Genomic DNA, 23,389 nt, shown 5'->3' with positions numbered 1-23,389 from the left:
AATGAGAAATATTCTCCCCGCTTTTTTCCAAGATCATGATGATTACGACTAATTAAAATATCTGAAGTGGCCGTAGACAACCCTTCTACTCATGAAAGCATCTATAGCCATGCAATGCGGCTAAGAACCTTATTCTGTCCACAAAAGCAAACCACAGTTAAATAGTACTCCATAGGTATTTCCATCGGACACCTTTGTAGAGCAAACACCACTGGCCTCATACCTTCTTATATAAGGCTGCCCACATGATGGCCATTCTTTAGTACCCTCATGATAGCTTGTCTTTGTACTACTCATTTAGCTAAGGTTGCCCATATCTATCTCAAATGCAACTCACTCTACTTCCTTAATTAGCAGAGCTATATATTGAGGCTAGCTATTTGAGTGCTATGGATGGAAAGAAGCCTTATATGATTCTGATCTTCATACAATTGATGTATACCGGGTTTTATGTGATCTCCAAGGCAGCATTTGATGATGGTTTGAGCTCATATGTGTTCATCGTCTACCGGCAAGCAGCTGCCTCCATATTGCTAATGCCACTTGCTATTATTTTTGAAAGGTAAAGATCAATCTCAACAAACTTGTTTTCTTTTGCTTCTTGCTATGATCTACCTCTGGAAGATATGCACCATCTCTGGTTTTGTGTTGATGTCTTTGCTCAACAATATTCAGGAGAAGTGCTCCACCACTATCATTTCTGCTATTGCTCAAGGTGTTCATGCATGCAATGGTGGGGTATGTTGGGTTACGTACAAGTTACTGTTACTTTGTCTAGATTTTTCAGTATAATAATACTGACCCCTTGGACTTTTAGGATTACATTGAGTATGATCATGTATAACATTGGACTTATATACACCTCGGCAACGGTGGGCTCTGCAACATCAAACACAATTCCAGTGATCACCTTCTTCTTAGCCCTACTACTCCGGTAGGCCTCTATCTTGTTCACTATTGATCATATATAGTTACAGCAAGAAGGAAAAATATATAATCATAGTACTTTAATAATTAAGCATCTTCAAAGACACGATATTTAGTTAAAGAAAAATGAATTAAGGCATCTTCTTGTTTCTCCAAAGCAAAATAAAGTAAAATTAATGACTACAATTATCAAACACAAGAAAAAGAGTTGTTGCTCACAAGCACCATTAAAAGTGGACAAAATGATTAACCTTTCCTTCATCTAGTATTAACCATATCTGGGGGACAACACGGCGGATGCCCATGTGGCCATGGCTGGTTTCTTTTCTGTGTGCGCTCTGAATTAAACCCAATCAGAAGTAGTAAAACTATGCTTAGTACTGGTAATCGGTCAGAGTCTCTAGAAATTGGGAATTGTCTTCTCGTTCGTGACGATCTCTCAGCAGAGATGGTCGTATAGTGCTGTTCTTTAAGAACGTGTATGTCATGATTAAAACCTTGAAGGCACCATTCCAATAGTATAAAAGGTTAGAGGACACTGCAGAAAGAATATTTGTTGGCTAGGATCAACTTCTTTTAGTCAGGTATGCTACAGGGTTGATTATTATTATTTTTTTTTTTGAGAGTAATGAAGGGAGTAAGATACTCCCCTCATGCTTGGTATTCATTAAGTAAAAGCAAGCTTATGTATAAAAATGTCTGTGTGCCAGAAATTAAGCATCATGAGGCAAGACAAGCACACATAAAACGTGAAATTTTAGAAGTAGTCTAAGAAGAGTCCTTAGTTGAAATATCTACGTACTATCAATGAGATCCTCCACCAAAATATTCTCCCATTTCCTTGTTGTCAAGCATAAGGGTTTGTGAATAATTTTCCACCCAATTGAAGCCCATCACTCTCTGCATGCTCTTGTCACATCAATATTTGCCACCCCACCAACCCAACCTAATGAGGTGTTAAAAGGATGTAATTCTTTCCCGTGCTTCCCATATGAGCTCCCATCTTTCAGCATCTCATCTTTGTAAGTTTCTCTAGTGTTGAAGCAACTAGAGTCAAATTATCATTACAACTGTTGGATGTCCAGCTGGTGAATACAAATGCTGTCTGCTTCACTATTTATTTGGCCGATTGAGCTTCAAACTGAAAAACACGCTGGTTCCTTTCTTTCCAAATGCACCAGCTACATGTAGCAACTAAACTTTCAATTACTGGTGACAGCATCCTCACTCTTTTACCTTCTCTTCATTTACCCAAAGGTCACAATAAGATGTTGGTAGATCTGAAATTTTCAGACTATGCAGTATAAGACGCCGGCATTCCTTAGTGCATGTGCATTGTGTCATCAAGTGATTTGTTGATTCCATGTCGTCCAAGCAGAGTGGGCAGCTAACAGGACCTTGTATTCTTTTCTTTTGCAAGTTCTTGGTTGTAAGAATCTTATGGTTATAACATAGCTATGCAAATAATTTAACTTTCGCTGGTATAGGCAGTTTCCAAATGATACTGCTAAAGTGGGATATTATTCCCCCATGCATGAGAAATTGGTAACATCGAGCTACAGAAAAGGTATCTCTTGGTCCCCACTTCCAAGAAAATGTATCCAAACCATCTGTTAGACTGACTGTTCTGAGAATTGATGATAATTCTTGAAATTCCAATACTGCCCGATGACTTAATGGAGTTCTGAAACTTGACAGTCAATCATGTTGAGCAAGAAATTTTGCCACACTACATGATTTGTTTCTAGTAAGTAGAAATAAAAGTGGGAAGGATGAGCTGGACATTTTTTCACCAATCCAAAGATCTTGCCAAAATAATGCTTGCTGTCCATTCCCCATGGTTAAGTGAAACTATTGTTTGAAGAGATTGAATGTCTTAAGAACGCCTTTCCAGAAAGGAGAAGCGATGTTCCTCAAATAACAATTTCGATTGGATGGAAGCTTCTTTGCAAGTAGATGACTCTAATCAATATATATCAAGATTTTTGTTGTTCATGATAAAATTTCCACCACTATTTCAATAAAAGGATTTGGTTTAAGTTGGTAGGATTTGTGATACCAAGTCCCCCATACCTCCTTGGCCTACATATCATGTGCCAATTGGCGAGATGCTTAATTTTGCTACCCAGCCGCTGATCATCCCATAAGAAATCTTGACATGTTATGTTGATTTTCTTCACTATTGAAACTGGAAGCTGTAGAACGGACATTCAATAGATTGGAATAGCTTTGAGAAAACTTTTGATTAACATAAGACATCAAGCTGTTGGTAAACACCTCCTCTTCCATCCACCCATTTCCTTTGAAATCTTTTCCAAAAGAAAAAGCCAATCTCCCTAATAGAGTACCAAGTGATGAAGCGGTATACTCAGGTACTGTATGGATAACTTTGCCACTTGATAACTTAAAATGTTAGAAAGAGAAGAGGTTTGATCTTCACTGATTCCCAATCCAATAAGCAGAGACTTGCAGAAGTTGATCTTCAAGTCCGTTAGAAGTTCATAAGCATACAGGATGAATTTGAGTGCATTGATGTTGTTTTTCTTCGCTTGGCAAAATAATAATAGGGTTAATTATCAACAGCAGAGTTATCCTTCTTTCTTTCTTTTTTTTTTCCTTTTTTTTCTTTTTTTTTGTTGGGGGGGAGGGGTTGGTGAATCAATTTGTATGCACTTCTATTTTTAATCAAACAAAGACTTGTAGGCAATGAGACTAGCCCCATCATCCTTAAGCCCCTTCATATATACCTTAATGAAGGCATAATTTGGCTTGTATAAGATTTATCATAATTAATAATTATATATAAGAGACTTAGCTAAACTCGGCTAGATCTCTACCGAAATCTATATATACAAAAAGAGAGATCTAGCTACAATCAAATGGATCTCTACTAAAATCCGCTCAGATTTAGATAGGACAATAAAGAATCTATGTTGATGATTTGAGCCATTAGATTTTATTTATCACCTTTAAACTGCTTACATATTTAGAATCATTTGATTTAAAAGCTCATAACCTATATATCAAGAAATTAGAAACATATATTGTTTCACATTATTTAAACTATCTACTTGATGCATGGGCTAGAAAGTGTAAGTATAGTATATTATATCTAACAGTATATATATATATATATATATATATATATATATATATATATACACATGTTTTTTGATCTCTAACCTATACATCAAATTAATGGATGCAAAAATATACAATCAATGTACGAGCACGCGTGTGTATGTGCATGTGCACATATATATCATGTTTATTCTCAATATACATACTTTACCATGTTCTTTAACACAATAGCACAATGAAAACCATTCTTTTTTTCTTTTTAATCTACATAATGTATAAATCAGAGTCCACCAAAATACACCAATTTTAATTTCTAGGTATTTTTAGTTGTGTGGATCATGAGAATTTTTTATTTTTCAACCATTGTTCTTGAATTTGGAAGGAGTAGATACCCTCTCATCTCAAAAGGATGTACTATGCACATACAAACGTACATACATATGTATGTATATGGCTTTAAGCCTATCAACTAAAAACGCCAACACTAAGAAAAGATAAAAAAGAGACGCACAAGCACAATACGTAGCAATGAGGGATATGATTTCTAGTTCGAGCACCCATTACATACTATCATGAACTAATACGAGAGTTTCCAATGGTGCAGTTAACAACTAGGCTAGGCGATAATGGTCATATGTTCTTATCCATGATCATGCAAGAGAATACATGTGAGCTAGGCCTAGGCCAAAGATACCCATTATTATGATTAAACTTCCTGATAGTTCGGTGTATAATTGCCTTGTGGACCAGTCATTTGTATCCATATAACAAGATCATATTTATCTTTTTATGAAGAGACCGTAGTTATCTATTTCTAGCTTTTTATGAATATAAATTTTTATCACTCACCATCCTGATATTGTGAGCCAAGACGATTCTATCATATGACTATGATCTCTCGAGAGCATCACACAAATGTCCTGAGCTTTGCTTCAAATGGTTTTTTTTTTCTCTCTTTTTGATGGGAATCCAAGGTATATAGCATGATGTTATCCCTTGATTATTATTGATGTTAGTCAGCTAAAAAACAAGTTACAAAGAATGGGCCCCTACATAACAATAATAAGAATCAAGACTATTTCAGGCATTAATTTCAAAGAAACATTACATTTCTATTCAGATATTACTTGTCCACGCCAAGGATTGTAGTCTCTTCCACATGCTTTGATGGTCAGCCGAAACTTTCAGCGAGAACAAATGACCCCAGTTATTGAAATCTCAAATGGGATTTGCTCTAAGCGAAGCCATAGACTGGAATATAACCCTCTCCCATTTCTATTTATTTATTTTTCCTCATCTCTTGGACATCTGCACCAGCTGTGTCCCCACCCACTCTCATTGTGTTGGTCTCTTAGCACTACAAAATGGCAGACCTATGATAGCACTGCTTTGCCCATGCCATGGAAGGCATAACTATATTCTGTCTTATAATCCACTTGCAGCTATTCGAATTCATATCATTTATCATTGGTCTTTTATCTCGAACATCACATATTTAGATGTGCATATAAATGGTAAAATTTATATCTTTATGGGTGGATGTATTTAATTATATGCATATGCATGCATGATTGACTATTTAAAGAAGCATCCGAATCTTCCTTCTATATTTTTCCACTCTAGAGAGATTGAGAGAGAGAAGCAGCTTTCTTACAGCATGCATGTATCTACATGAACAACTAAACATGCTATACAAAGATTTGATTTGCTGGTTTAATCTAGCAATACATGTTTTTGAATTGGAAAAGAAAAAAAAACAAGTAAGTGTGAAAGAGAGAGAAATATTGCTTTTTTTTTTCCTGATCATGACTATCCAACAACATATAACAGGATGGAAACTATCAACCTGAAAAGCCTCTCAGGAGTGGCCAAGGCCTTGGGTTTAGCACTTTGCTTGGCTGGAATCATGACCATCGCCTTCTACACAGGCCCCCATCTAAATCCCTTGATCCATTATCACCCCTTGGGCCACAAAACAAGCTCCACCAGCCATGGACCTGCCCATTCAAAGCAGAACTGGATGAAAGGATCCTTCATCATGGTCACTGCTACCACAACTTGGTCTTTTGCGCTTGTTGTCCAGGTACATTGTAACAATTTTTTTTTTACTTGGAGAGGGTTAATCATAAATCATAATAAAATTTCCCTTAATACTCTCATACTTAAAAATCAATATTTCTAATCTCCTCCTTTTGGACAGGGAATTTTATTAAATGAGTACCCTTCAAAGCTTCTTCTTACGACACTCCAATGCCTTTTCAGCACAGTTCAGTCTTTCTTTGTTGCCATGATATTTGAGAGAGACATATCGAGATGGAAGATAGGCTTAGATATCGGGCTGCTTGCTATCTTATATTCTGTCAGTATATATATCAAGTATTTTTTTCCCCGCTAATGTAGAATTGTAACTAGAGTGGTTTAAACCATTTCAAATAATATATGTGAATGTACGTGTTCTGGTTCATTAGCTATGCATGTATGTTTTGTTTAATTGTCTATGCAAATACAGTATTTATGATATCGAACCATTATCTTGATATAATATATATCTAGTTAAATTCACTAGTCACACTAGATTAGAGGATTTTTCCTTTTCCTTCCAAACTGATAAATATAACCATCCTTTCTTACTAATATTAACATTGCATGGCAGGGATTTGTTGTTAGTGGTGTTTCCTTCTACTTGCAAACTTGGTGCATCAACAAGAAGGGCCCTGTTTTCCTAGCCATGTCCACCCCATTGGCCCTTATTTTCACCATAATTTGTTCATCATTTTTCTTAGGCGAGCTGATCTATTTGGGAAGGTGAATTTGTCTAATTAGGTTTTTATGTTTAAGATTTGATTAACTCATGTATGTATGCATGTATAGCCTTGCATTATGATGACTGGTACTTTGGTTGCAGTCTCCTAGGTGGAGTTTTGATGGTCGGAGGCCTGTATACTGTTCTGTGGGGAAAAGGCAAGGAGGATATGATATGTGAGTCGATGAACGAAGACGCAAAGAATAGCGTGGAGGAGAGAGGAGCCACATCACCATGTCACCCAGTTTGAACATTTTTTCTGTATAATACCAAGAACCCTAAATCCATATACCTTCGATCTATTATATTATTAGTAATTTTATATAATGTAAGCTCTTCTTATCTTCATAAGTTTGAAGAGAGTCTTGTGGTTTTATTTTTATGATATACATTAAAAAATGGTCTCAATATTTTTTAGCCTGATTTTTACCAAAAAAAAAAATAAAGCCTGATAGCAATATCAAACTTGCTATACTATCATTATTATTTTTTTATCTAAATAATGAGTATGATTGAACAAGCCAAAAATGAATCATAGATATCCATTTTTGATTTTTTTTTTTTTTTTTGAAAAAAATGAAGGAAGTAAGATACTTCCACCAATGAGTAGTGTATTTATAATGGTATAATAATGCCTTTCCAAGGTCAGGCTTCTTAAAATATAGATGTATGTGCGACTGCATCCTAATTGTGAATACCTAATATCTAATTCTCCATTCTATAACTGGGTCCACTTCTCACCATGTCTATCTTGGGTTCATGTGGATACATTACGATTGAAGATCAACTTTTTTGATGGTTCTGATTCTGATCTATTTTCTCCAATATAGAGTTTAGGGTTGTTGTGGCTGCAATTTTCTCAAAAAATATTTTTTATTTGTTCATTCATTCACCTTTTTCTTTTGCAAATCATATTTTGCTACGTATGGTTCTAATTCTTTTCCTTCTTGCAGCCAGTGGAAGCAGATATTTAGGGACTTGCATTATTAATGAAAGCAATCAATTGTTGACATTACTTCATTTGGGTTCTTGTTATGAATGCTGATTACTGATAACCGTTTCTGACCTTGACTGAAGTAACCACACCACTCTTTGTCATCCACAAAATCAATCATGATAACCAAAGGCTTTTGAATATACCAGCAACGTCACGTTGCAGCGTCATGGAATTTAAGGCCTTTGGCTTTTACCTAGCCATTATTGTACAGAGAGCAACGGGTGGCGTAGAAAATTCAATATGAAGCATACTATCTCGTTAAATTAATTTATATAATTATTATTTTTTAATATATATTTAATATTTATAGATTAATTTTTTATTTAAAAATTTTATATAATAAAATTATTTTTATTTTTTAAAAAAAATTATAATATCTTGGGATGTAATATAGCCTGGGATGTCATAATATGGTCTAATATATCATAATATGAGAGAGGTATTTTTATCCAATCACTTTCTAACACGTATTTAATATTTACAAATCAATTTTTTTATTTAAAAATTTTAAATGATGAAAATATTTTTTTTTTAAAAAAAATTATGACATCACATTATTATGGATACAGAATGTCATAATTTTTTTTTCAAAAGATAAAAATATTTTGTCATATAAAATTTTTAAATAAAAAAGTTGACTTACAGATATTAAATGTACGTTGGAAAGTGATGACTATATGGATCAATAGAACGAGATGTGCACTCTACGTTAAATTTTTTATGCCATCCATGGTGCATAAAAAATTTTGTTTGTTGTATATAATTAATACTAAGGTCCCACAGTTATATCACAGAGTCAGCGAATAGAAAGCTTATATTTTTTTTTTCCTTTTTGCTCTTCTATGAAAGGTAGGGGCACTTAAAAAACAAAAAAAAGGTCAAAATCTTTTAGTGTTTGGAATTGAAGAATATATTGCAACTAATGAGACATTGGCTAGAAATGTATGGAGGAGAGAAGCTTGTTGTTCCTTTTGTGGTGCTATGCTTTTCTTTAAAATTATAATTCAATTTTTAAGGTTGCTTGACCGGTATTCCCAATCTTTGGACATCACGAAGATCAGAAAAAATTAAAGATGGCTTAAGAAGTGCATGGGAATAGCTTGTCATAGAAATTTAGTGAAACATTTGGTTGGAGAAAAACTTTTGAATTTTCCTCTAAAGGAAGTTTTTTACCATCTCAATTTTTTACATGATTTTTCTAATATTCTTTAAAAGCTTGTTTGGATGTTCGGACCCAAAATCTCATAAAATTTATAAGTTAAGCTAAGATAATTAGCTAGACATCCAAATAGGCTCTAAAGACATGTTTGGATGGTTGGATTCAAAATCCTATCAAATTCGTGGTTTAACCATAAAAAATGCAGTCTGTTTACAAGATAGTCCTAAATAGTTGTAAAATAAGTTTAGTCCAATCTACAAATCTGTAATTTTAGTGATTGAATCATAAATCTCATAGGATTTTCAGTTCAATCATTTAAATATACCATAAATAAAAAAGTTTATTGTACTCCATTAAATACCAAATGTGTCTTGATTCTAACGGGATGTATGTTATTCGATCTACAATGGATCCGAGGTAGATAGAAATAATGATAAAGTTGATGCCATACCCATCGGAATATATATAACTCTTCATAAATTCTCTCTTTGGGATAAAAAAAAATTATATGTAAAAAAAAAAAGAATTTTAAAGCTTTATCTGATCTGTCCCACCTAAACCACTCTACCTTATTCTATCTGTCTCATCCCAAGAGTCCATCAGCCAGTAACCTCACCCCATCTTGAGGTAAATATAGAGCGGATACCAATAATGACCTATCCTACCCATATCTGCCGTCCATATGGAAACATTTTTTGCAGTGGAAAAGCCAAATAAATCACCAGGCCCTTGCACATCGCTCAGCCTTTTGCTGCCAAAGCAGGGAAGCTAGATCTTCCTTATTGCTTCATCATGTTGTTTCACTTGCTTCTTCTTTACTCTGGTATCTCTATAATTAATTTATAATTCTAATAATTGCTGAGGATTCCATTTCCCCTCCAAAAATAAATAAATAAATAAATAAATAAAACAAATATTTGCACTTTTCAGCTTAAACAATATCCAGAATGAAAAGAAAAATTTTTTTTTCTTTTTTTTTGGATGAATGATCGAGCAGAAATCTGAAACGAATATGCTACACAACTGACGTAACTTTCAGATTGCCCATTACATACTAATACGTTGTCTAAGAAAGAGTACAGCAATGGAAAAGTTGCACACCAGCCCTGTAACATTTTTGTGTCACTACTGGTTACTGCATCGTATACCACTCTGATCACCTCTCCTTTCTTCCATCCCATCTACCGAGAAATTATTGGTAACATTTTTGTGTCACTGCTGGTTTCTGCATCGTATGCCACTCCGATCACCTCTCCTTCCTTCCACCCCATCTACCGAGAAATTATTGCACGCACCGTGTGCAAATGGATCAGAGCAAATCCCGGAGCATATGCACGGTGGAGAGATCGATGAAATACAAGGTCGCATGGCATGTTATCTCCATTGCACGTGTGCATGCATACGGAGGCCCATCTAGGTGCAAATTGGACCCCGCAATAGAAGGGGTTGCGTGGCATGTTGTCCACCGCGTCACCGATTCCCGATTGCGCGCTCTCCACCGTGCATATACTCCTCGATGCCCCGGTTCACTTGCACCCGGTGCATGCAATAATTTCTCCCACCTACCGACTACCATCTGGTTGGGTTCAGAAAGCACGAGGACAAAAGATCTGACATGCTTGATGTCTGCTAGCCGGCAGCCTGCCAACTTTTTCTAATGGAATGCAGCATCCGAACGCCTTCGTTTGCATTTTCCTTTTTTTTTTTTGGTAATTTCCTTCTTTTGCATCGAATCCAAACAAATGCTGACCAGTCACCACCCACGTGGCAGGTGGGGGAAAAAAAAAAAAATCTTTCACACCCTCAATTCAATGGCAAAAGATTTCCCCATGATGCACTGATGTTGTCCTGCTAGACAACGCCAAAAAAAAAAACGGCAACAATTAATAAACAATGAAGCCGGCCAGTCTATTCATGCCTCCTCGAAAGCAGCCGACCTCACCTTTCTCTACCAAACCCCATCTTCCCCTTCTGATCTCTCTGAAAATATCCCTTCAGCCCTTCTCTCTTTATGTGTATACATGTTTATTTGTCCATTTTAATTTTAGGGAGCAGTAGTCTTTGCTAATTTGCTTGCAATGGATGACAAGAAGCCTTACATGGCCATCATTGTCATCCAAGCCATTTATGCTGGAATGGCCATGCTTTCCAAGGCTGCATTCAATGGTGGCATGAATACTGCTGTCTTTGTATGTTACAGACAAGCAATTGGCACTGCCGTGTTGGTACCCTTTGCTATAGCTTTTGGAAGGTGAAGTCCCCATCCCCTTGTTTTGCTTCCAATTTCTTGTATCAGATGTGGTCATCTTAAATATCACATCCTATTAATTTTACATAAAATTTTTAATATCTCTTCATAATCTCTGATGATCTTAAACCTAAACTCTGATACCATTCTGTCACGTCCCGAACCCAACATTCGGATCGGATACGTGATGGCCGCACACTCCTTAGAGCAAGCCCTAAAAAATATGCAAGGCCAAATTAAATCATTACAACCTTATCAACCATAATATTTAATTTCAATAATAATTCATAAAACTTACATAATTACAATTAATATTCTTTCAATCCTCTGATCAGGTATCAACGGTACTCTATCTATCCATCTGCTCACTCGTAAGACCAAGCCATAGCCAATCATAAACGTCCTGTAACTCTGAGAAGAAAAAAAGAAAGATGAAAAGATGTGAGCTTTACAGCCCAGTAAAATTTCCAATCACACTGATATAGTAATATAATCTGAAAATAAAATAACCAATAAAATATAAAATCTCATGTTCAATATTCAGAATACTGCAAACATCCATAAATTTACTGTCTTATTAAAATAGATGCATCATCATATGTTAATAGGTGAAATACTTTTATTCAATAATTATTTCATATCTTATCTTTCATTTCTCTTTTCATAATCACATGAATTTTTAACATTTTCTTTCTGGCTCTGGACTATTCAAGTCTATACCTCAGTCATCATCCGAATCAATTTTCACATAAAAAGCCTTTCAAGGTTGTCCCAAGATGAGCTCCTGGCCGGCTGTCCCACGTACGAAAGCCCGTGAGAGGCTGTCCCAGGTATAAGCTCCTGGCGGACTGTCCCAGACATGAGCTCCTGGCCGTTGGACTGTTCTCCTATCAAACAAATCAATTTAACCAAATTAATTTTTTTTAAAAAAAATTGTATATTGAGGTTTATCAAAACTCTTATCTATGTCTCCCTTTTTTTTATTTATTTATTTTTATTTATTTATTATATATATATATATAATTTAATTTTTATTTAGAGAAGAGAGAAGAGATTTCTTCTCCTCTTCCCCACGATCAAAATAGGGGACCCGAGCTTTTTCCGAGCGCTCCCCCTCATCCGGCCAGGTAGGCCATCTCCGACCATCCTCCCCGGCAACCTCAACGACGGTGAAGCTACCGTCCCAGTGGCAGCCCCACCCCTCTTTGCTGCCGGCGGCGGAAGGAGAGAACAACGCAAACAGGGGGTGTCCCTATTTGAGCCCAAACCGACATCTCGTCGGCTTCCAAGCACATCGACGGTGGAAGATAATCCGAAAAGAAAAAGAGAAGAAGAATACCTTGTTCTGATGTCCAAAGACAGCTCCGACGGCCCCCATCTCTTCCGATCAACCATCCACGGTGCTTCCTTTGAAAATATCCCTCAAATTTCTTCGAAATTTTTGTTGTAAGATCCTAAGGGAGGAAGGGGGTCTTTATAGGGAAGGTCTTCTACCCTAGCCGGACTCTCGACTCCGATTTCATTGGAAATGGGAAGGAAGAAGACTCCGATTAGGAGTCTTCCTCCTGTAAATTTTTTTTTTTTCTTTCGTTGGGCCGTCAAGGGTTACAGGCCCAAGAACCTGGGCTGTTACATTAAGGCTCTCTCTCTCTCTCTTTATCTATTTATCTTAGGGCTTACTCTTTTCTAAATCCTAGCAGATCAGCTCCATCCTTATCATTTGTCATATTGGTCAAGATTTTCTTGCTTGCTTTGCTTGGGTAAGTTAAAGTTCGCATGGTTGTTTATCAAATTGTTGTGGGTTAAAATATTGTGTATATCTTCTTTTTAATTTCTTGTTAAAAAGAATACTGAAAACTTTTGGAAATTTAGGACTACATTCTGCGTAAACGTGGTGAGTGTGACCATCAACTACACATCTGCAACAGTGGCATCTGCTGCCACGAATACAATCCCTGTGATGACTTTTTTGTTAGCTCTGGTATTTCGGTAAGTTTGACAAGAAGGATTAAGCCCATAGGTTTTTGGGCTTCAAAAAGATTCTCTATAGTTAAATGGTTACTCTCTCATCTCGGACAATTTTTATTTTTATTGACACATTACAGAATGGAAACTATCAAACTAAAGAGCATATCAGGAATTGCAAAAATCTTTGGAGTTGCACTTTGTCTAGCTAGAGTCTTGGTGATTGCCTTCTATGAAGGTCCTAGCCTGAAGTCACTTAAACATCAACAGCTCAGTTTTCTTGGAACTAATACGATAGATAACTACACCAATTCGAAGACAAAATGGGTCTTGGGAACCTTTCTGATGGTTCTTTTTACAACATGTTGGTCACTATGGATAGTGTTGCAGGTAAAATAAAAGAAAAGAGGTATTGACCCTACTTTAATGGTCTAGAAATTAGTATTATAGTTTTGTATTCACACTTGAGATAGAATGATACAAACAGATTATTCTCCCCTCTGTGGAAAGGAAATCTGTATTATGATTCTTATCTTTTGGGGTAATGATGCCTATTGATTATGGCTAATCTCTTTAATGCTCTTTTGAAAATGAACAGGGGCTTATATCGAAGGAGTACCCTTCCAAGCTTGTCTTTGGTGCCCTCTGTGACATCTTTGGCACAATACAATCATTTCTAGTCGGCTTGGGCTTTGAGAGAGACTTTGCAGAATGGAAGCTGCATTTGGATGCAGGCCTTCTCGCAGTAGCATATAATGTACACTCCTACAAAACTTAGATGCTGTCCTGACTATATCTAGGCTTATTTCTTAGCATGCAAACTTACTATGACCTTTTGATCATAAATCTCTTCTCTTTGATTGAGGAAAATGTGGTAAATTTACCATAATTCATTTCATGAAGGTAAAAGAAAACAAAATAAAGATGTGAGCCATCATACATAAATATATTTTGCATCTAAATTGAGATGCAATTTGCAGGGAATATTTATTGCTGGCGTCGCATTCTATTTGCAAGCCTGGTGCATCGGGAAGAAAGGACCGGTCTTCATGGCAATGTCCCAGCCATTGGCTCTCGTTTTCACCATCATTTTCTCCTTATTTCTTCCTGGTGAAGTGATCATATTGGGAAGGTGAAACAAAATACAAGCATAACTTGAGGTACACAAATTGCATTAGCTTGTATGAAAGAGCTCACATGGTTGTTTTCAACAATGTGTTTGCAGCGTCCTAGGAGGCCTTTTGATGGTTGGAGGCCTTTACAGCATTCTATGGGGAAAGAGCAGAGAGATGCAACCAACTAAAGACTTGCCATCACCAGTCCGTCCACTTCTTTTATATGGCTCTGATTAAATGTAAATTTTGAAGCCTTTTTTTAAAAAAATAAATGAAAGCTTAGATTTTGTACTGAATATAAAATTGTAACCTAAGCTATATCATCAAAATAGTCTTAGCCTACAATTTGAAAGTGGAGCAACGGAGATTCTGAAAATCTTTGCAATCCTTGGTAGTTACTAATTGCTAGTTGTGTCCTTGTTTGTGTAGACGGTGTGAATACCATAGACCATTAGCAATACAATCTGCTTAATGATTTAGTTTTGTGGTTGATGTTAAATAGTTAAAGTGTAAATTATCAATGCTTGAGTTCATCTATTTGGGCATTACTTGACTCATGACATGATGGTCCAATCAACATTTTGTTAAGATAATCACATAAAACCAACTGGAATTCCAACACTATGAGGCACAAATCCATTCTTACAATACTAGAACTGGATTCAGTAGTACCATAATGATTCAAATCAGATTTCTGATGGATATAGGATTTTGATAGTGTAAATGGACATCACTCTTGTGGTTACCATACCTCAAAGTGGAACCAGATTTTTACAAAGGAAAAAAATCACAAAACCCAAAAGATAATTATATTCACAATCAAATAGAAGAGAATGGATGAATACATGAATCTAAACATATCTCTCAGAAGCTAACATATCTTGGACTAAAACTTCCGGCAAAAAAACTAAGAAAACGCACTGATCCAAGCATTGTTTACTAGTCATTAATGGATTCGTGATGGTAGAAGCTATCCAAGTTGGACCAGCGTTAGGGAGTAAGGTTTTGGAAAAGCCGGTGCTAATGGGAGAGGGTGGAGTCTCATCGATTGGACTTCCAGGGTTTTGAAGGAGAAGTCCAAAGAGCTAAAATCGAACCAGCCAAGGTCGGATCATCAGAGAGCCACTGGAGTGACCTATCGGAGTGCTGGATGGTGGCCGGAAGGGAAGCGAGTAGAGCTCGGGGGGCGAGAACAGTATTTTTAAGCCGCATCAAATCTCCATTTTTTTTTCTTTTCCTCAACGGAAGGAAGAAGAGGAAGAAACGAAGAAATTTTATGCAAGATTAAAATCTAATAAGTCCTTATCAGTTTGAAAACTACTCGTCTTGCCACGTTATCTGTCCCACAAATGGACATAATTAATTAGCATATTCCTTCTATTTAAATTTTGAGAGTAAAGAGCTTTTAGATAATACTATCTTTATGCAAATAGTGCCAAAATATGTAAAAATCAATTAATATTTATTAGCTACCAAAAAAAATATTTATCAGCTTATAATTTAATTAATATAGAAAATTAATATTTAATTAATTGAACTGAATATTTATCACCTGAATAATTTAACTGAATATCAATTAATATTTACCAACTGAATATTTTTTTATCAAAAATATATAAAATTAATTAAAATTTATCAGCTTAAAATTTAGAATGCATGTATGCCTATCGAGTACAATAGATATATCATTTATGGAATGTATCTGCCATCAGATGCAATACACAATGGATAATACAAGATGGATAATTTACTAGCGAGATAGCATTTAAATCTCAATTGACATAATTTCTCACTTCTGATGATGTGGAGAGCTGGAGACTTCATACTCGCACATGCATAAACTTATTCATTTTTTTCTTAGGATAGAGATACTATATATTTCTTGCATAAATACATACATAAAAACAAGTTTGAGGACAAAACTTCTATCAATTAAGAAGAAATTAAAGCTATATTATTTATCTCACCGTAATTATGCTCCATCTCAAAAAAGCCCAGCAAGACTACCATCCACCAGCAGTTGAGCACCGTCATTGTTAGATTGGATACCATATTTGATAGTCAATTGACCACTGTTAATCCCCCTCGACTACAATGTAGAATGCTTTCATGATCGTAATGTCATCATTTAATCCTTCTCATGCACCACATAACTCAGCCATTGGAGTCATGTATCCTTGTTCAATGGAATCCAAAAACTTACAAAAACATTAGTTGCCTCCCAATCCATCAAAACCAACTGAAGATTTTACGACATCAAGCCTGAAATTTCTGACAAGGCCATGTAAATTAATATATGAAGATGCATCAAGCTGCCCCAAGTCACCCCATTATTTCAACATTTAGCTTTCAAAATTGATATCAAATATTATAAATTTCTCCTAGCATCAAACCTATTCATCTATCTTCTAACTTTAAAATTCTTAGTTTCTGCCCAGCCTCATATATATTCGGGGCAAAAACAAACCATAGACATTCTCCTCCCTATCCTATGGCATTGATGCATTTGTCTTGGTCTCTTCTTCCCTGCCATTTAGCATGCAAACATTTTGAGGCCCGAGTGTGAGAGTTTCTTCTTCTTTGTTGTTTGGTTCAGAAATATTTTTAGCCCCCAAGGTTTCAGCCACAACGGTTGCTTCCTTTTTCTTGCCCCACAGCACCAAGTAAAGTCCAGTTATAATCAAAACTGCACCCAATACACTAAGGAGAAAAAAATGAGCTAGAATATGTATCTAAACTAAATGTAATTTTATGTATAAATTAAAATTGGAGCCTACCTTCCCAAGTGCAACCTCTCACCAAGCAGAGGTGAACTTAATAAGACAACAACCACAAGCTGCAAAGGATTGAAAACTGAGGCGTACAATGGACCTTTTTTCTCTATGCACCACATCGTCACTGTTACGATCAACCCAGATGCAACAATTCCCTATACCACCACATCAACAAAATTGAGATTTTATCCAAAGTGTTTGACATGAATAATTCTCCTTCTTCTTCTTTTCTTTTTTTTTTGACAAACAAAGGAGACTTCTGTGCGTACACATAGCAGTCATGGATTCTCAAATCATTTATAATAAAATGATTGATAGTATTTTTATTTTTGTTCTTAATAAAATGGGTTAATGTGATACAACTTTTTTGAACAAATCAAGTATATTTATATAATTAAACTATCAGGAAATGAAATGAAAGGACAGCTCTTACACTGTAGGCAATGGTGAGAAGCCTAACATTAAAACCTAATCTCCATTGATTCATTTCTCTGTTTGTGCAGAGGGCTATGAAAATAGCTTGGATTGCTCCCATCAGACTCATCAGCGCTGAGCTTGAATAGTGACAAGTATATGTTCTGCTTATCTTTGCCTACAGATTAATTCCATCAACAAGTATTGCAAGTAAGGATAATAGATCAAGTCAATATAGTCCCCAACACCAAAGGGTCATTTTGTCTGAAGATCACCTGAATTATTAACCAGAGTGAATAAGAGAAAGTAGAAGCAATCGCCAAAACTGCACCCATGATTCGTTTAGCTGGCTCGTGAGGCATAGCTTGGTGATGGTCACCCTTTGGATGGAACTTAAGGAGGTCTTTCTTTGTGGACCAAGGATTGATGTCCGGACCTTTGTATAAGGTAAGAAATGTTGCCCCACCTAGTCCCACAAGTGTCCCCAACACCTTCGCTTGTCCCGAAGCTGTTCGAATCCCTAAAATTTCCAACCTAAGAAAAAAAGTAAAATAAAAGATAAATATATACAAAAATGGTCAAAAAAAAACAAAATTTAATGTAAAAAAATAAAACAAAATATATAGAAAAAAATTTTCCTCTTCGTTTGACTACTATTTAATAATTAAAGGCCTGGTAATATTGTGTTTTGCTTTGTGATCTTATGCGTATTTCACGTTGTTTAATACAAAACTATGAACTAATTTAGCTAAAGACATGGTCAAATATGTGAATGAAATGGATCATGTAGGATTTCTTAGAGTTTATCTAATATGCGACCAATAAATTCCTTGAAACATTAAATTTTGGTAATCTAAAACAAATCTTAATCATACAGTATTTCAAGAAATTTTGACTTTTCAATTATTGCGTGGAATAAACCTGAAAGTGACAGCCAAGATAAATGTGGATGCAGGCATGAGATTGCTCAACGCATTGGCGAAGGTTGCCGAAGTTAGCTTTAAGCTCGCGACGTAGAGACTTTGCGTGAGGGTCCCCCTGTAAAAAGAAGAAAAAGAAAAAAAAAATGAAGAAATACGAGTTGGTCAAATGGGAAAGCACAGTAACTTTTTGGGTTGGTTTTGTAATTTTTCAGATAATAATATTTCAAAAGTGTTAATAAAAAGAATGACATAGCTGTGTTTTTTGTTTTTTCAGTTGTGGGGTGGGGACTTATAAATTCTCCTTAATTATATGCTTTATTTAAATAAGTCCAGACGTATTACTATTGCCTGGATGCATGGGTAGAAACTCTTAATATATACCATCTTCTCCACCCGTATTACTTGTCTTCATTTTTTTTACGTAATTCAGTGGTCATTAATCGCCAAATCATTCACTGCACTTTATGCAAGTTTTCTATCTCCCACTTTATGCAAATTCCCATGAATGCATGTGACAAAGATTACAGTTTTCTTTCCTGAGAATTAAAGGAGTGAGAGAGAACCTTTTAATTTTTATGTAGAAGATTTAGAGAGATCTAACATAAATTCCACAAAGATTATAAACTTAAACTTTCAGGTGGGCATTCTGGCCCTCCGTCACGATAAATAAAAGAACCATGATATAGATTCTGTACTTGATTTCATCTTCTTGATAAAATAAAGAACCATGATATGGAGTCTGCTTCTGGTTAATTTCATCTACCTGATGAAATCTGAATGGAGGGGAGAGTCGGTACTTAGGACAACTGGTGTCCTCAAAAACAAAAGAAAAGTTTGCTTGAGACCTTTCGAGTTGTGTGACACTTGTAGTGCGAGAGACTTAGGATTGCTTACCCAAATAACCCACAGAGGAAGGACTGTAACAATATCATCCACGTTAACTTTGGCCTGCTCTTCCTGCCATCCCAATATATCAAACCCAACGAAGACAAAAAAATAAAAAATAAAAGAACAAGATTAACCCCAGATCTCTCAAGGTTGCAACAAATGGAAAAAAAAAAAAAAAAGAGGAAAGACTAGAAGGTGTTACCTCTCTAAGAAGAAGGCGAGAGGACCGATGAAGGCGACGGCGAAGATATGGCGGTAGAAGACGAGGACCCTGACGTCCATGCCGTCGTTCAAGGCCAGTTTGTATAAGATGTTCAACACGGCGTACCCCACCTGAACCAACACCATCAACGCCGCTGGCTTCGATCGTTCCACCACATCCCGGAAACTTTTGCCTCCCATTCTCCCAAACTATACCAACAACCCAACCAACATTCCTTTATATACAAAACACACATATATATGTATAGAAATGCAAGAAAGAGTAATAGACTAACTAAGTAATTGAGCAAGAAGATATCGTCCTCCTTCTCACCTGCTCTTCTAATCCTTGTGAGTTGGGCCCTATTTAGAGGGGAGAGGGAGGGAGGAAAGGGAAGAGAGATCAGAGAGAGACCGAGTCGCTGGCTCGGTGGAGTGGGGGATAAGGGGTTTGTAATGGCAACGGTGGAGTGTGCAACAAACTGGAGTGTGGTGACGGCAGCTGAAACCCGTCTCCCAGGTGGCATCTGTTGCGTTCCCAAGTAGTCGTAATGCCGCGTGGTGTCTGGGCCTCACGATCGGCTGTCAGAGACCGGGTTCCGGTTGTATCTTTCGCGCGAAAGAATGATTGATATCCTGTCGCGGCATCAACCATTGGATTGCGCCTCGCACGACTCTCAAAGCACCCCTAGTCTCTCCTCCCTCTGTTGCACGCCCCGCAAAGCAGCTAATTGCATCGTCCAACGGTTGATATCGCAAAAGAAGATTAATCATTCTTTTGTCCGAAAGATACAACCTGTTAGGACCAGAACTTGTCTTCATTTTGGATAAGAGTGGGTCTAAACCAAGATACTAAAAAGATGCTTGATTTGCGATCTAAATCGAAATCGAAATAAGAATCGAAATAGTTTGAAATCGAAATCGAAATCAGAATGATCAAATCTTTCAAAATATTTGGTTCATGATCGAAATTGAAATTGAAATAAAAATTTGAATCCATAAAAAAGAGTAGTTTCAATGAGAAGCTTTAAATCATTACAATTCGAGTGAGTGCGATCCAAACTAGTGACCGAAGGAGCGATTGATATCGATGGCTAAATGCGAAGCTCTATTCTTCCATAATTTTAATAAAGACAAATATAAGGTTGCAAAATTATAAAGCCAAAGAAGCTTTTGCTTTTACACTTCAAAAAAACAAAAAAAGGTCTTTTATATAGTTCAATTCCATAATATTTTTTCATAAAAAATATACCAAAAGATAATACCCATGATAATATATTGTTAGCCAATATTGCAAAAGCCTTTCACATTATATTATTCTAATATAGGGGCGCCATCCTATTGGAGGGGTGCAAGACTAGAAGGCTTCCTACTTCCATAAAAATAAAAATGATTGTATTTTTTATCATCTCAACCATGATATGAGCTTACCTTCAATATCCAGTACTCATGAGTAGCTAATATAATTTTTTTTTTCCTCAATTTTTTGAAATTTTTGTATCTTAAGATGGTGCAAGTGTCCTGAGATAGCGGTTGATATAATATCAATATAGTGGCCGACGTCTGTCGATATTTCTTGCTTTCAATCTTAAATATTATGTAGTTACCAATTTTAAAAATAATATCTTAATCGGGGAATGTGCATATTGGGGCAAGCCCTAATTTCAAATATCATTTATCTCAATATTGAGCATCCATGAAGATTGGTAAGATCTGAGGCTTTAAAACTTTGATAAAGATATATCGCTCCACTTTTACCTCTAAAATTGCAAATCAACATGGTGGGGTGACATGTCAGTGCTTTTATGATGTCAGAGGATGGAGTGGATGAAAATGATACAAGCTTCAAAGGTTAGACAGCTGAAAAGGCTAACACTTGAACTTTTCCCCTTAATATTTTTCTGTCAACAAATAGTAAAAGAACTATGGTTGATGCCTTACCCATCATCTTGTGAAATCTTTTCAATTTAGTAAGAGAATATCCAAATTATTGGTGGCTTGAGGTTGGAGGGTTGAAGAGATGAAGAGACGTTATTTCTTGGATTTTCTCCTTGATGAGATGATTTCCACTTGAGTAGAGAGTCCCATGCGAATGAAACATAGATTGCTAGATCATGGAGAATGATTATCCAGGAAAGAGTGTGATGGTTGAAGTGGTTCTCAATAGCTATGTTAAAAATTTAAATTTAATGGCTCCAGTTGTGATCAACCTACATATGCCTTAAGAATGCATGGTCAGAATAAGTAAGAAATAATTAATTAGCACATTGGGAGCAATAAATATCCAAGAACATGCAAAAGAATACATTGTTGGATCGCTGATTCTCTTCAGAGAAGTGGAAGAAAAGGTGAACAACAAAGTCTTAAATACAATCAGAGATGTGGATCAGGAAACCAAATACAAAATCATCTATTGAATAAATAAAATAGAGAAGAGAGTACACAGCCTCAAATAATAAGCATTCAGAACCAAAACCTAACTAGAAGAGTGGTTTTTGTCCATAAGATCCATTATCTTCTGAAGTTCTAAACTCCCTTCTGAAAGCTCTCTAGCAAATTCTGGTATAGAGGGAAGTAGCGATTATGTATCCACCTTTTCTAAGACAGCTGCTCCTTTCGGTCTGAGACCAATAGCTGGATACCACTTCCATAGCATCAGCAATCTGGAATTCCGGTTCCAATTTTGAATCCACTGCTTCTCCCTTGGCGATCTGGATGACTTCTGAATTATGTTTTGAATCCACTTCTTCTCCCTTAGCCGTTTGAATTTCTGTTTTTGGTTTTAAATCAATTGCTTCTTCCTTAGTAGTCTGAACTTCTAATTTCAATTTTGAATCCACTGCCCCAATCTTTTCAGTAGGGAGTTCATTTGGTTTTGAATCTACTATCTCCTGTGTTGCAGCTGGACTTCTGCATCTATTTTTAAATTCACTTATATTTTGTTGATAGTCACACTACAAAAAATTAAGATATTAGTGATGGCATGTTTGCTATCGCTAATAATAGATATTAGTGATGGCATTACCGACAGTAATTTTATCATTTTTAATAGAACTTTTTACCGACGGACTTTGACGATGGATTTATACACCATTGCTAAAAATATTACCGACGACAGTAGCAACGGCAATGCCATCGATATAGTTATTAGCGACGGCTATAGTGACAAAAATTTAGCCATCACTAATACTAACCCTAAAAGCCCCTCATTGTTTTCCGACTTTTTATTTTCGCTCATTCCGCCGCCACCCTCCTTTCTCCCCCGCCTCCCGTCCCTCTCTTTTCCCTACCGTTGGATCCCACTTTTCCGAAACCCCGGCTGCCTTCTCCCGGCTACCTCTAGTCCCCCTCTTTTTCTCGTCGCTGGATCCGACTTTCTTGAGACCCTGATCGCCTCCCCGAGCCCCAAGCCCCTGGCCTGCCTCCCTCCAGTCATCTCCCCGAGCCCCCAACCCACCTTCCCAAGCCCCCAACCTGCCTCCCTGAGCCCAAGCCCCTAACCCGCCTCCCCGAGCCCTATGTAATAACCCGACCTTAATCACCAAAAAAAAAAAAACTTCACACGTACGTTGTGCGAGAGGAAGAACCATCCTATGGCCGAAAGAAACACGAATTTTAGCCTATAAATAGAGACCTCTTTCCTCCCTCATTCCTCACCTCAAATTCTTGAAGAAATTGTCATCAATTTGAGTCCTTCTGTCGAGCTTTCCTTGGGTTTCCATTGGAGACATCACTGGATCTCTTGCTATAGGTGTCACTGGACTGGGGTAAGGCCTTCCTCCTTTTCTTTATTCTCTTTCTAGTCTTGCCGTCACTGGCTTTGGTCCGATAAGCCGTCGGTCGTGAAGGATAGGGCCCTTCCTTGCTCTTCGATTTTTTTCCTTCCTACCGATC

The 23,389-nt window shown here is 36.5% G+C and overlaps 3 protein-coding genes across 4 annotated transcripts; 2 read left to right on the top strand and 1 right to left on the bottom strand.

The window, feature by feature from the left end:
• The first annotated feature begins 209 nt into the window (after positions 1-209).
• LOC105037016 (WAT1-related protein At5g64700-like) lies at positions 210-7,228 on the top strand. Of its 2 annotated transcripts, none has more exons than XR_012134376.1 (7): positions 210-562; positions 676-738; positions 818-934; positions 5,839-6,091; positions 6,209-6,384; positions 6,662-6,813; positions 6,914-7,051. XR_012134376.1 is itself a non-coding variant. In XM_073243636.1 (7 exons), exons 1-7 carry the CDS (start codon positions 390-392, stop codon positions 7,059-7,061), a joined length of 1,065 nt encoding a protein of 354 aa, XP_073099737.1. In that variant the 5' UTR covers positions 210-389; the 3' UTR covers positions 7,062-7,228. The 2 variants fall into 2 exon arrangements, 1 of the variants encoding a protein (XP_073099737.1); XM_073243636.1 differs by having other exon boundaries at positions 6,209-6,367; positions 6,914-7,228.
• A 3,687-nt stretch (positions 7,229-10,915) lies between these two features.
• LOC140851728 (WAT1-related protein At5g64700-like) lies at positions 10,916-14,978 on the top strand. The gene is made up of 7 exons (XM_073243810.1): positions 10,916-11,218; positions 12,916-12,975; positions 13,088-13,204; positions 13,321-13,570; positions 13,779-13,937; positions 14,161-14,312; positions 14,406-14,978. Exons 1-7 carry the CDS (start codon positions 11,046-11,048, stop codon positions 14,530-14,532), a joined length of 1,038 nt encoding a protein of 345 aa, XP_073099911.1. The 5' UTR covers positions 10,916-11,045; the 3' UTR covers positions 14,533-14,978.
• A 1,559-nt stretch (positions 14,979-16,537) lies between these two features.
• LOC140851593 (WAT1-related protein At1g68170-like) lies at positions 16,538-19,987 on the bottom strand. Its single transcript, XM_073243497.1, has 8 exons — positions 19,830-19,987; positions 19,497-19,705; positions 19,301-19,363; positions 18,405-18,521; positions 17,759-18,017; positions 17,503-17,661; positions 17,073-17,224; positions 16,538-16,995 (listed from the first exon to the last, which is right to left on the bottom strand). Exons 2-8 carry the CDS (start codon positions 19,694-19,696, stop codon positions 16,785-16,787), a joined length of 1,161 nt encoding a protein of 386 aa, XP_073099598.1. The 5' UTR covers positions 19,697-19,705; positions 19,830-19,987; the 3' UTR covers positions 16,538-16,784.
• Between the last annotated feature and the right edge of the window lie 3,402 nt (positions 19,988-23,389).

Source organism: Elaeis guineensis, chromosome 9, assembly GCF_000442705.2.
Source record: "Elaeis guineensis isolate ETL-2024a chromosome 9, EG11, whole genome shotgun sequence".
NCBI classification, from domain to species: Eukaryota; Viridiplantae; Streptophyta; class Magnoliopsida; order Arecales; family Arecaceae; genus Elaeis; species Elaeis guineensis.
This window is presented reverse-complemented; position numbering and strand designations above follow the sequence as displayed.

What these genes read in the sequence shown, in the direction of transcription:
- LOC140851593 (XM_073243497.1), bottom strand. Translation starts at nt 19,696, where the DNA reads ATGGGAGGCAAAAGTTTCCGGGATGTGGTGGAACGATCGAAGCCAGCG. An exon ending in TTCCTCTGTGGGTTATTTGG is followed by an intron (nt 18,522 to 19,300) that starts GTAAGCAATCCT and finishes TTCTTTTTACAG; the next exon opens with GGGGACCCTCACGCAAAGTC. An exon ending in CACTCTGGTTAATAATTCAG is followed by an intron (nt 17,662 to 17,758) that starts GTGATCTTCAGA and finishes ATTAATCTGTAG; the next exon opens with GCAAAGATAAGCAGAACATA.
- LOC140851728 (XM_073243810.1), top strand. Translation starts at nt 11,046, where the DNA reads ATGGATGACAAGAAGCCTTACATGGCCATCATTGTCATCCAAGCCATT. An exon ending in TTCTTGCTTGCTTTGCTTGG is followed by an intron (nt 12,976 to 13,087) that starts GTAAGTTAAAGT and finishes TTGGAAATTTAG; the next exon opens with GACTACATTCTGCGTAAACG. An exon ending in CACTATGGATAGTGTTGCAG is followed by an intron (nt 13,571 to 13,778) that starts GTAAAATAAAAG and finishes GAAAATGAACAG; the next exon opens with GGGCTTATATCGAAGGAGTA.
- LOC105037016 (XM_073243636.1), top strand. Translation starts at nt 390, where the DNA reads ATGGATGGAAAGAAGCCTTATATGATTCTGATCTTCATACAATTGATG. An exon ending in CTTGCTATTATTTTTGAAAG is followed by an intron (nt 563 to 675) that starts GTAAAGATCAAT and finishes AACAATATTCAG; the next exon opens with GAGAAGTGCTCCACCACTAT. An exon ending in TTCTTAGCCCTACTACTCCG is followed by an intron (nt 935 to 5,838) that starts GTAGGCCTCTAT and finishes AACATATAACAG; the next exon opens with GATGGAAACTATCAACCTGA.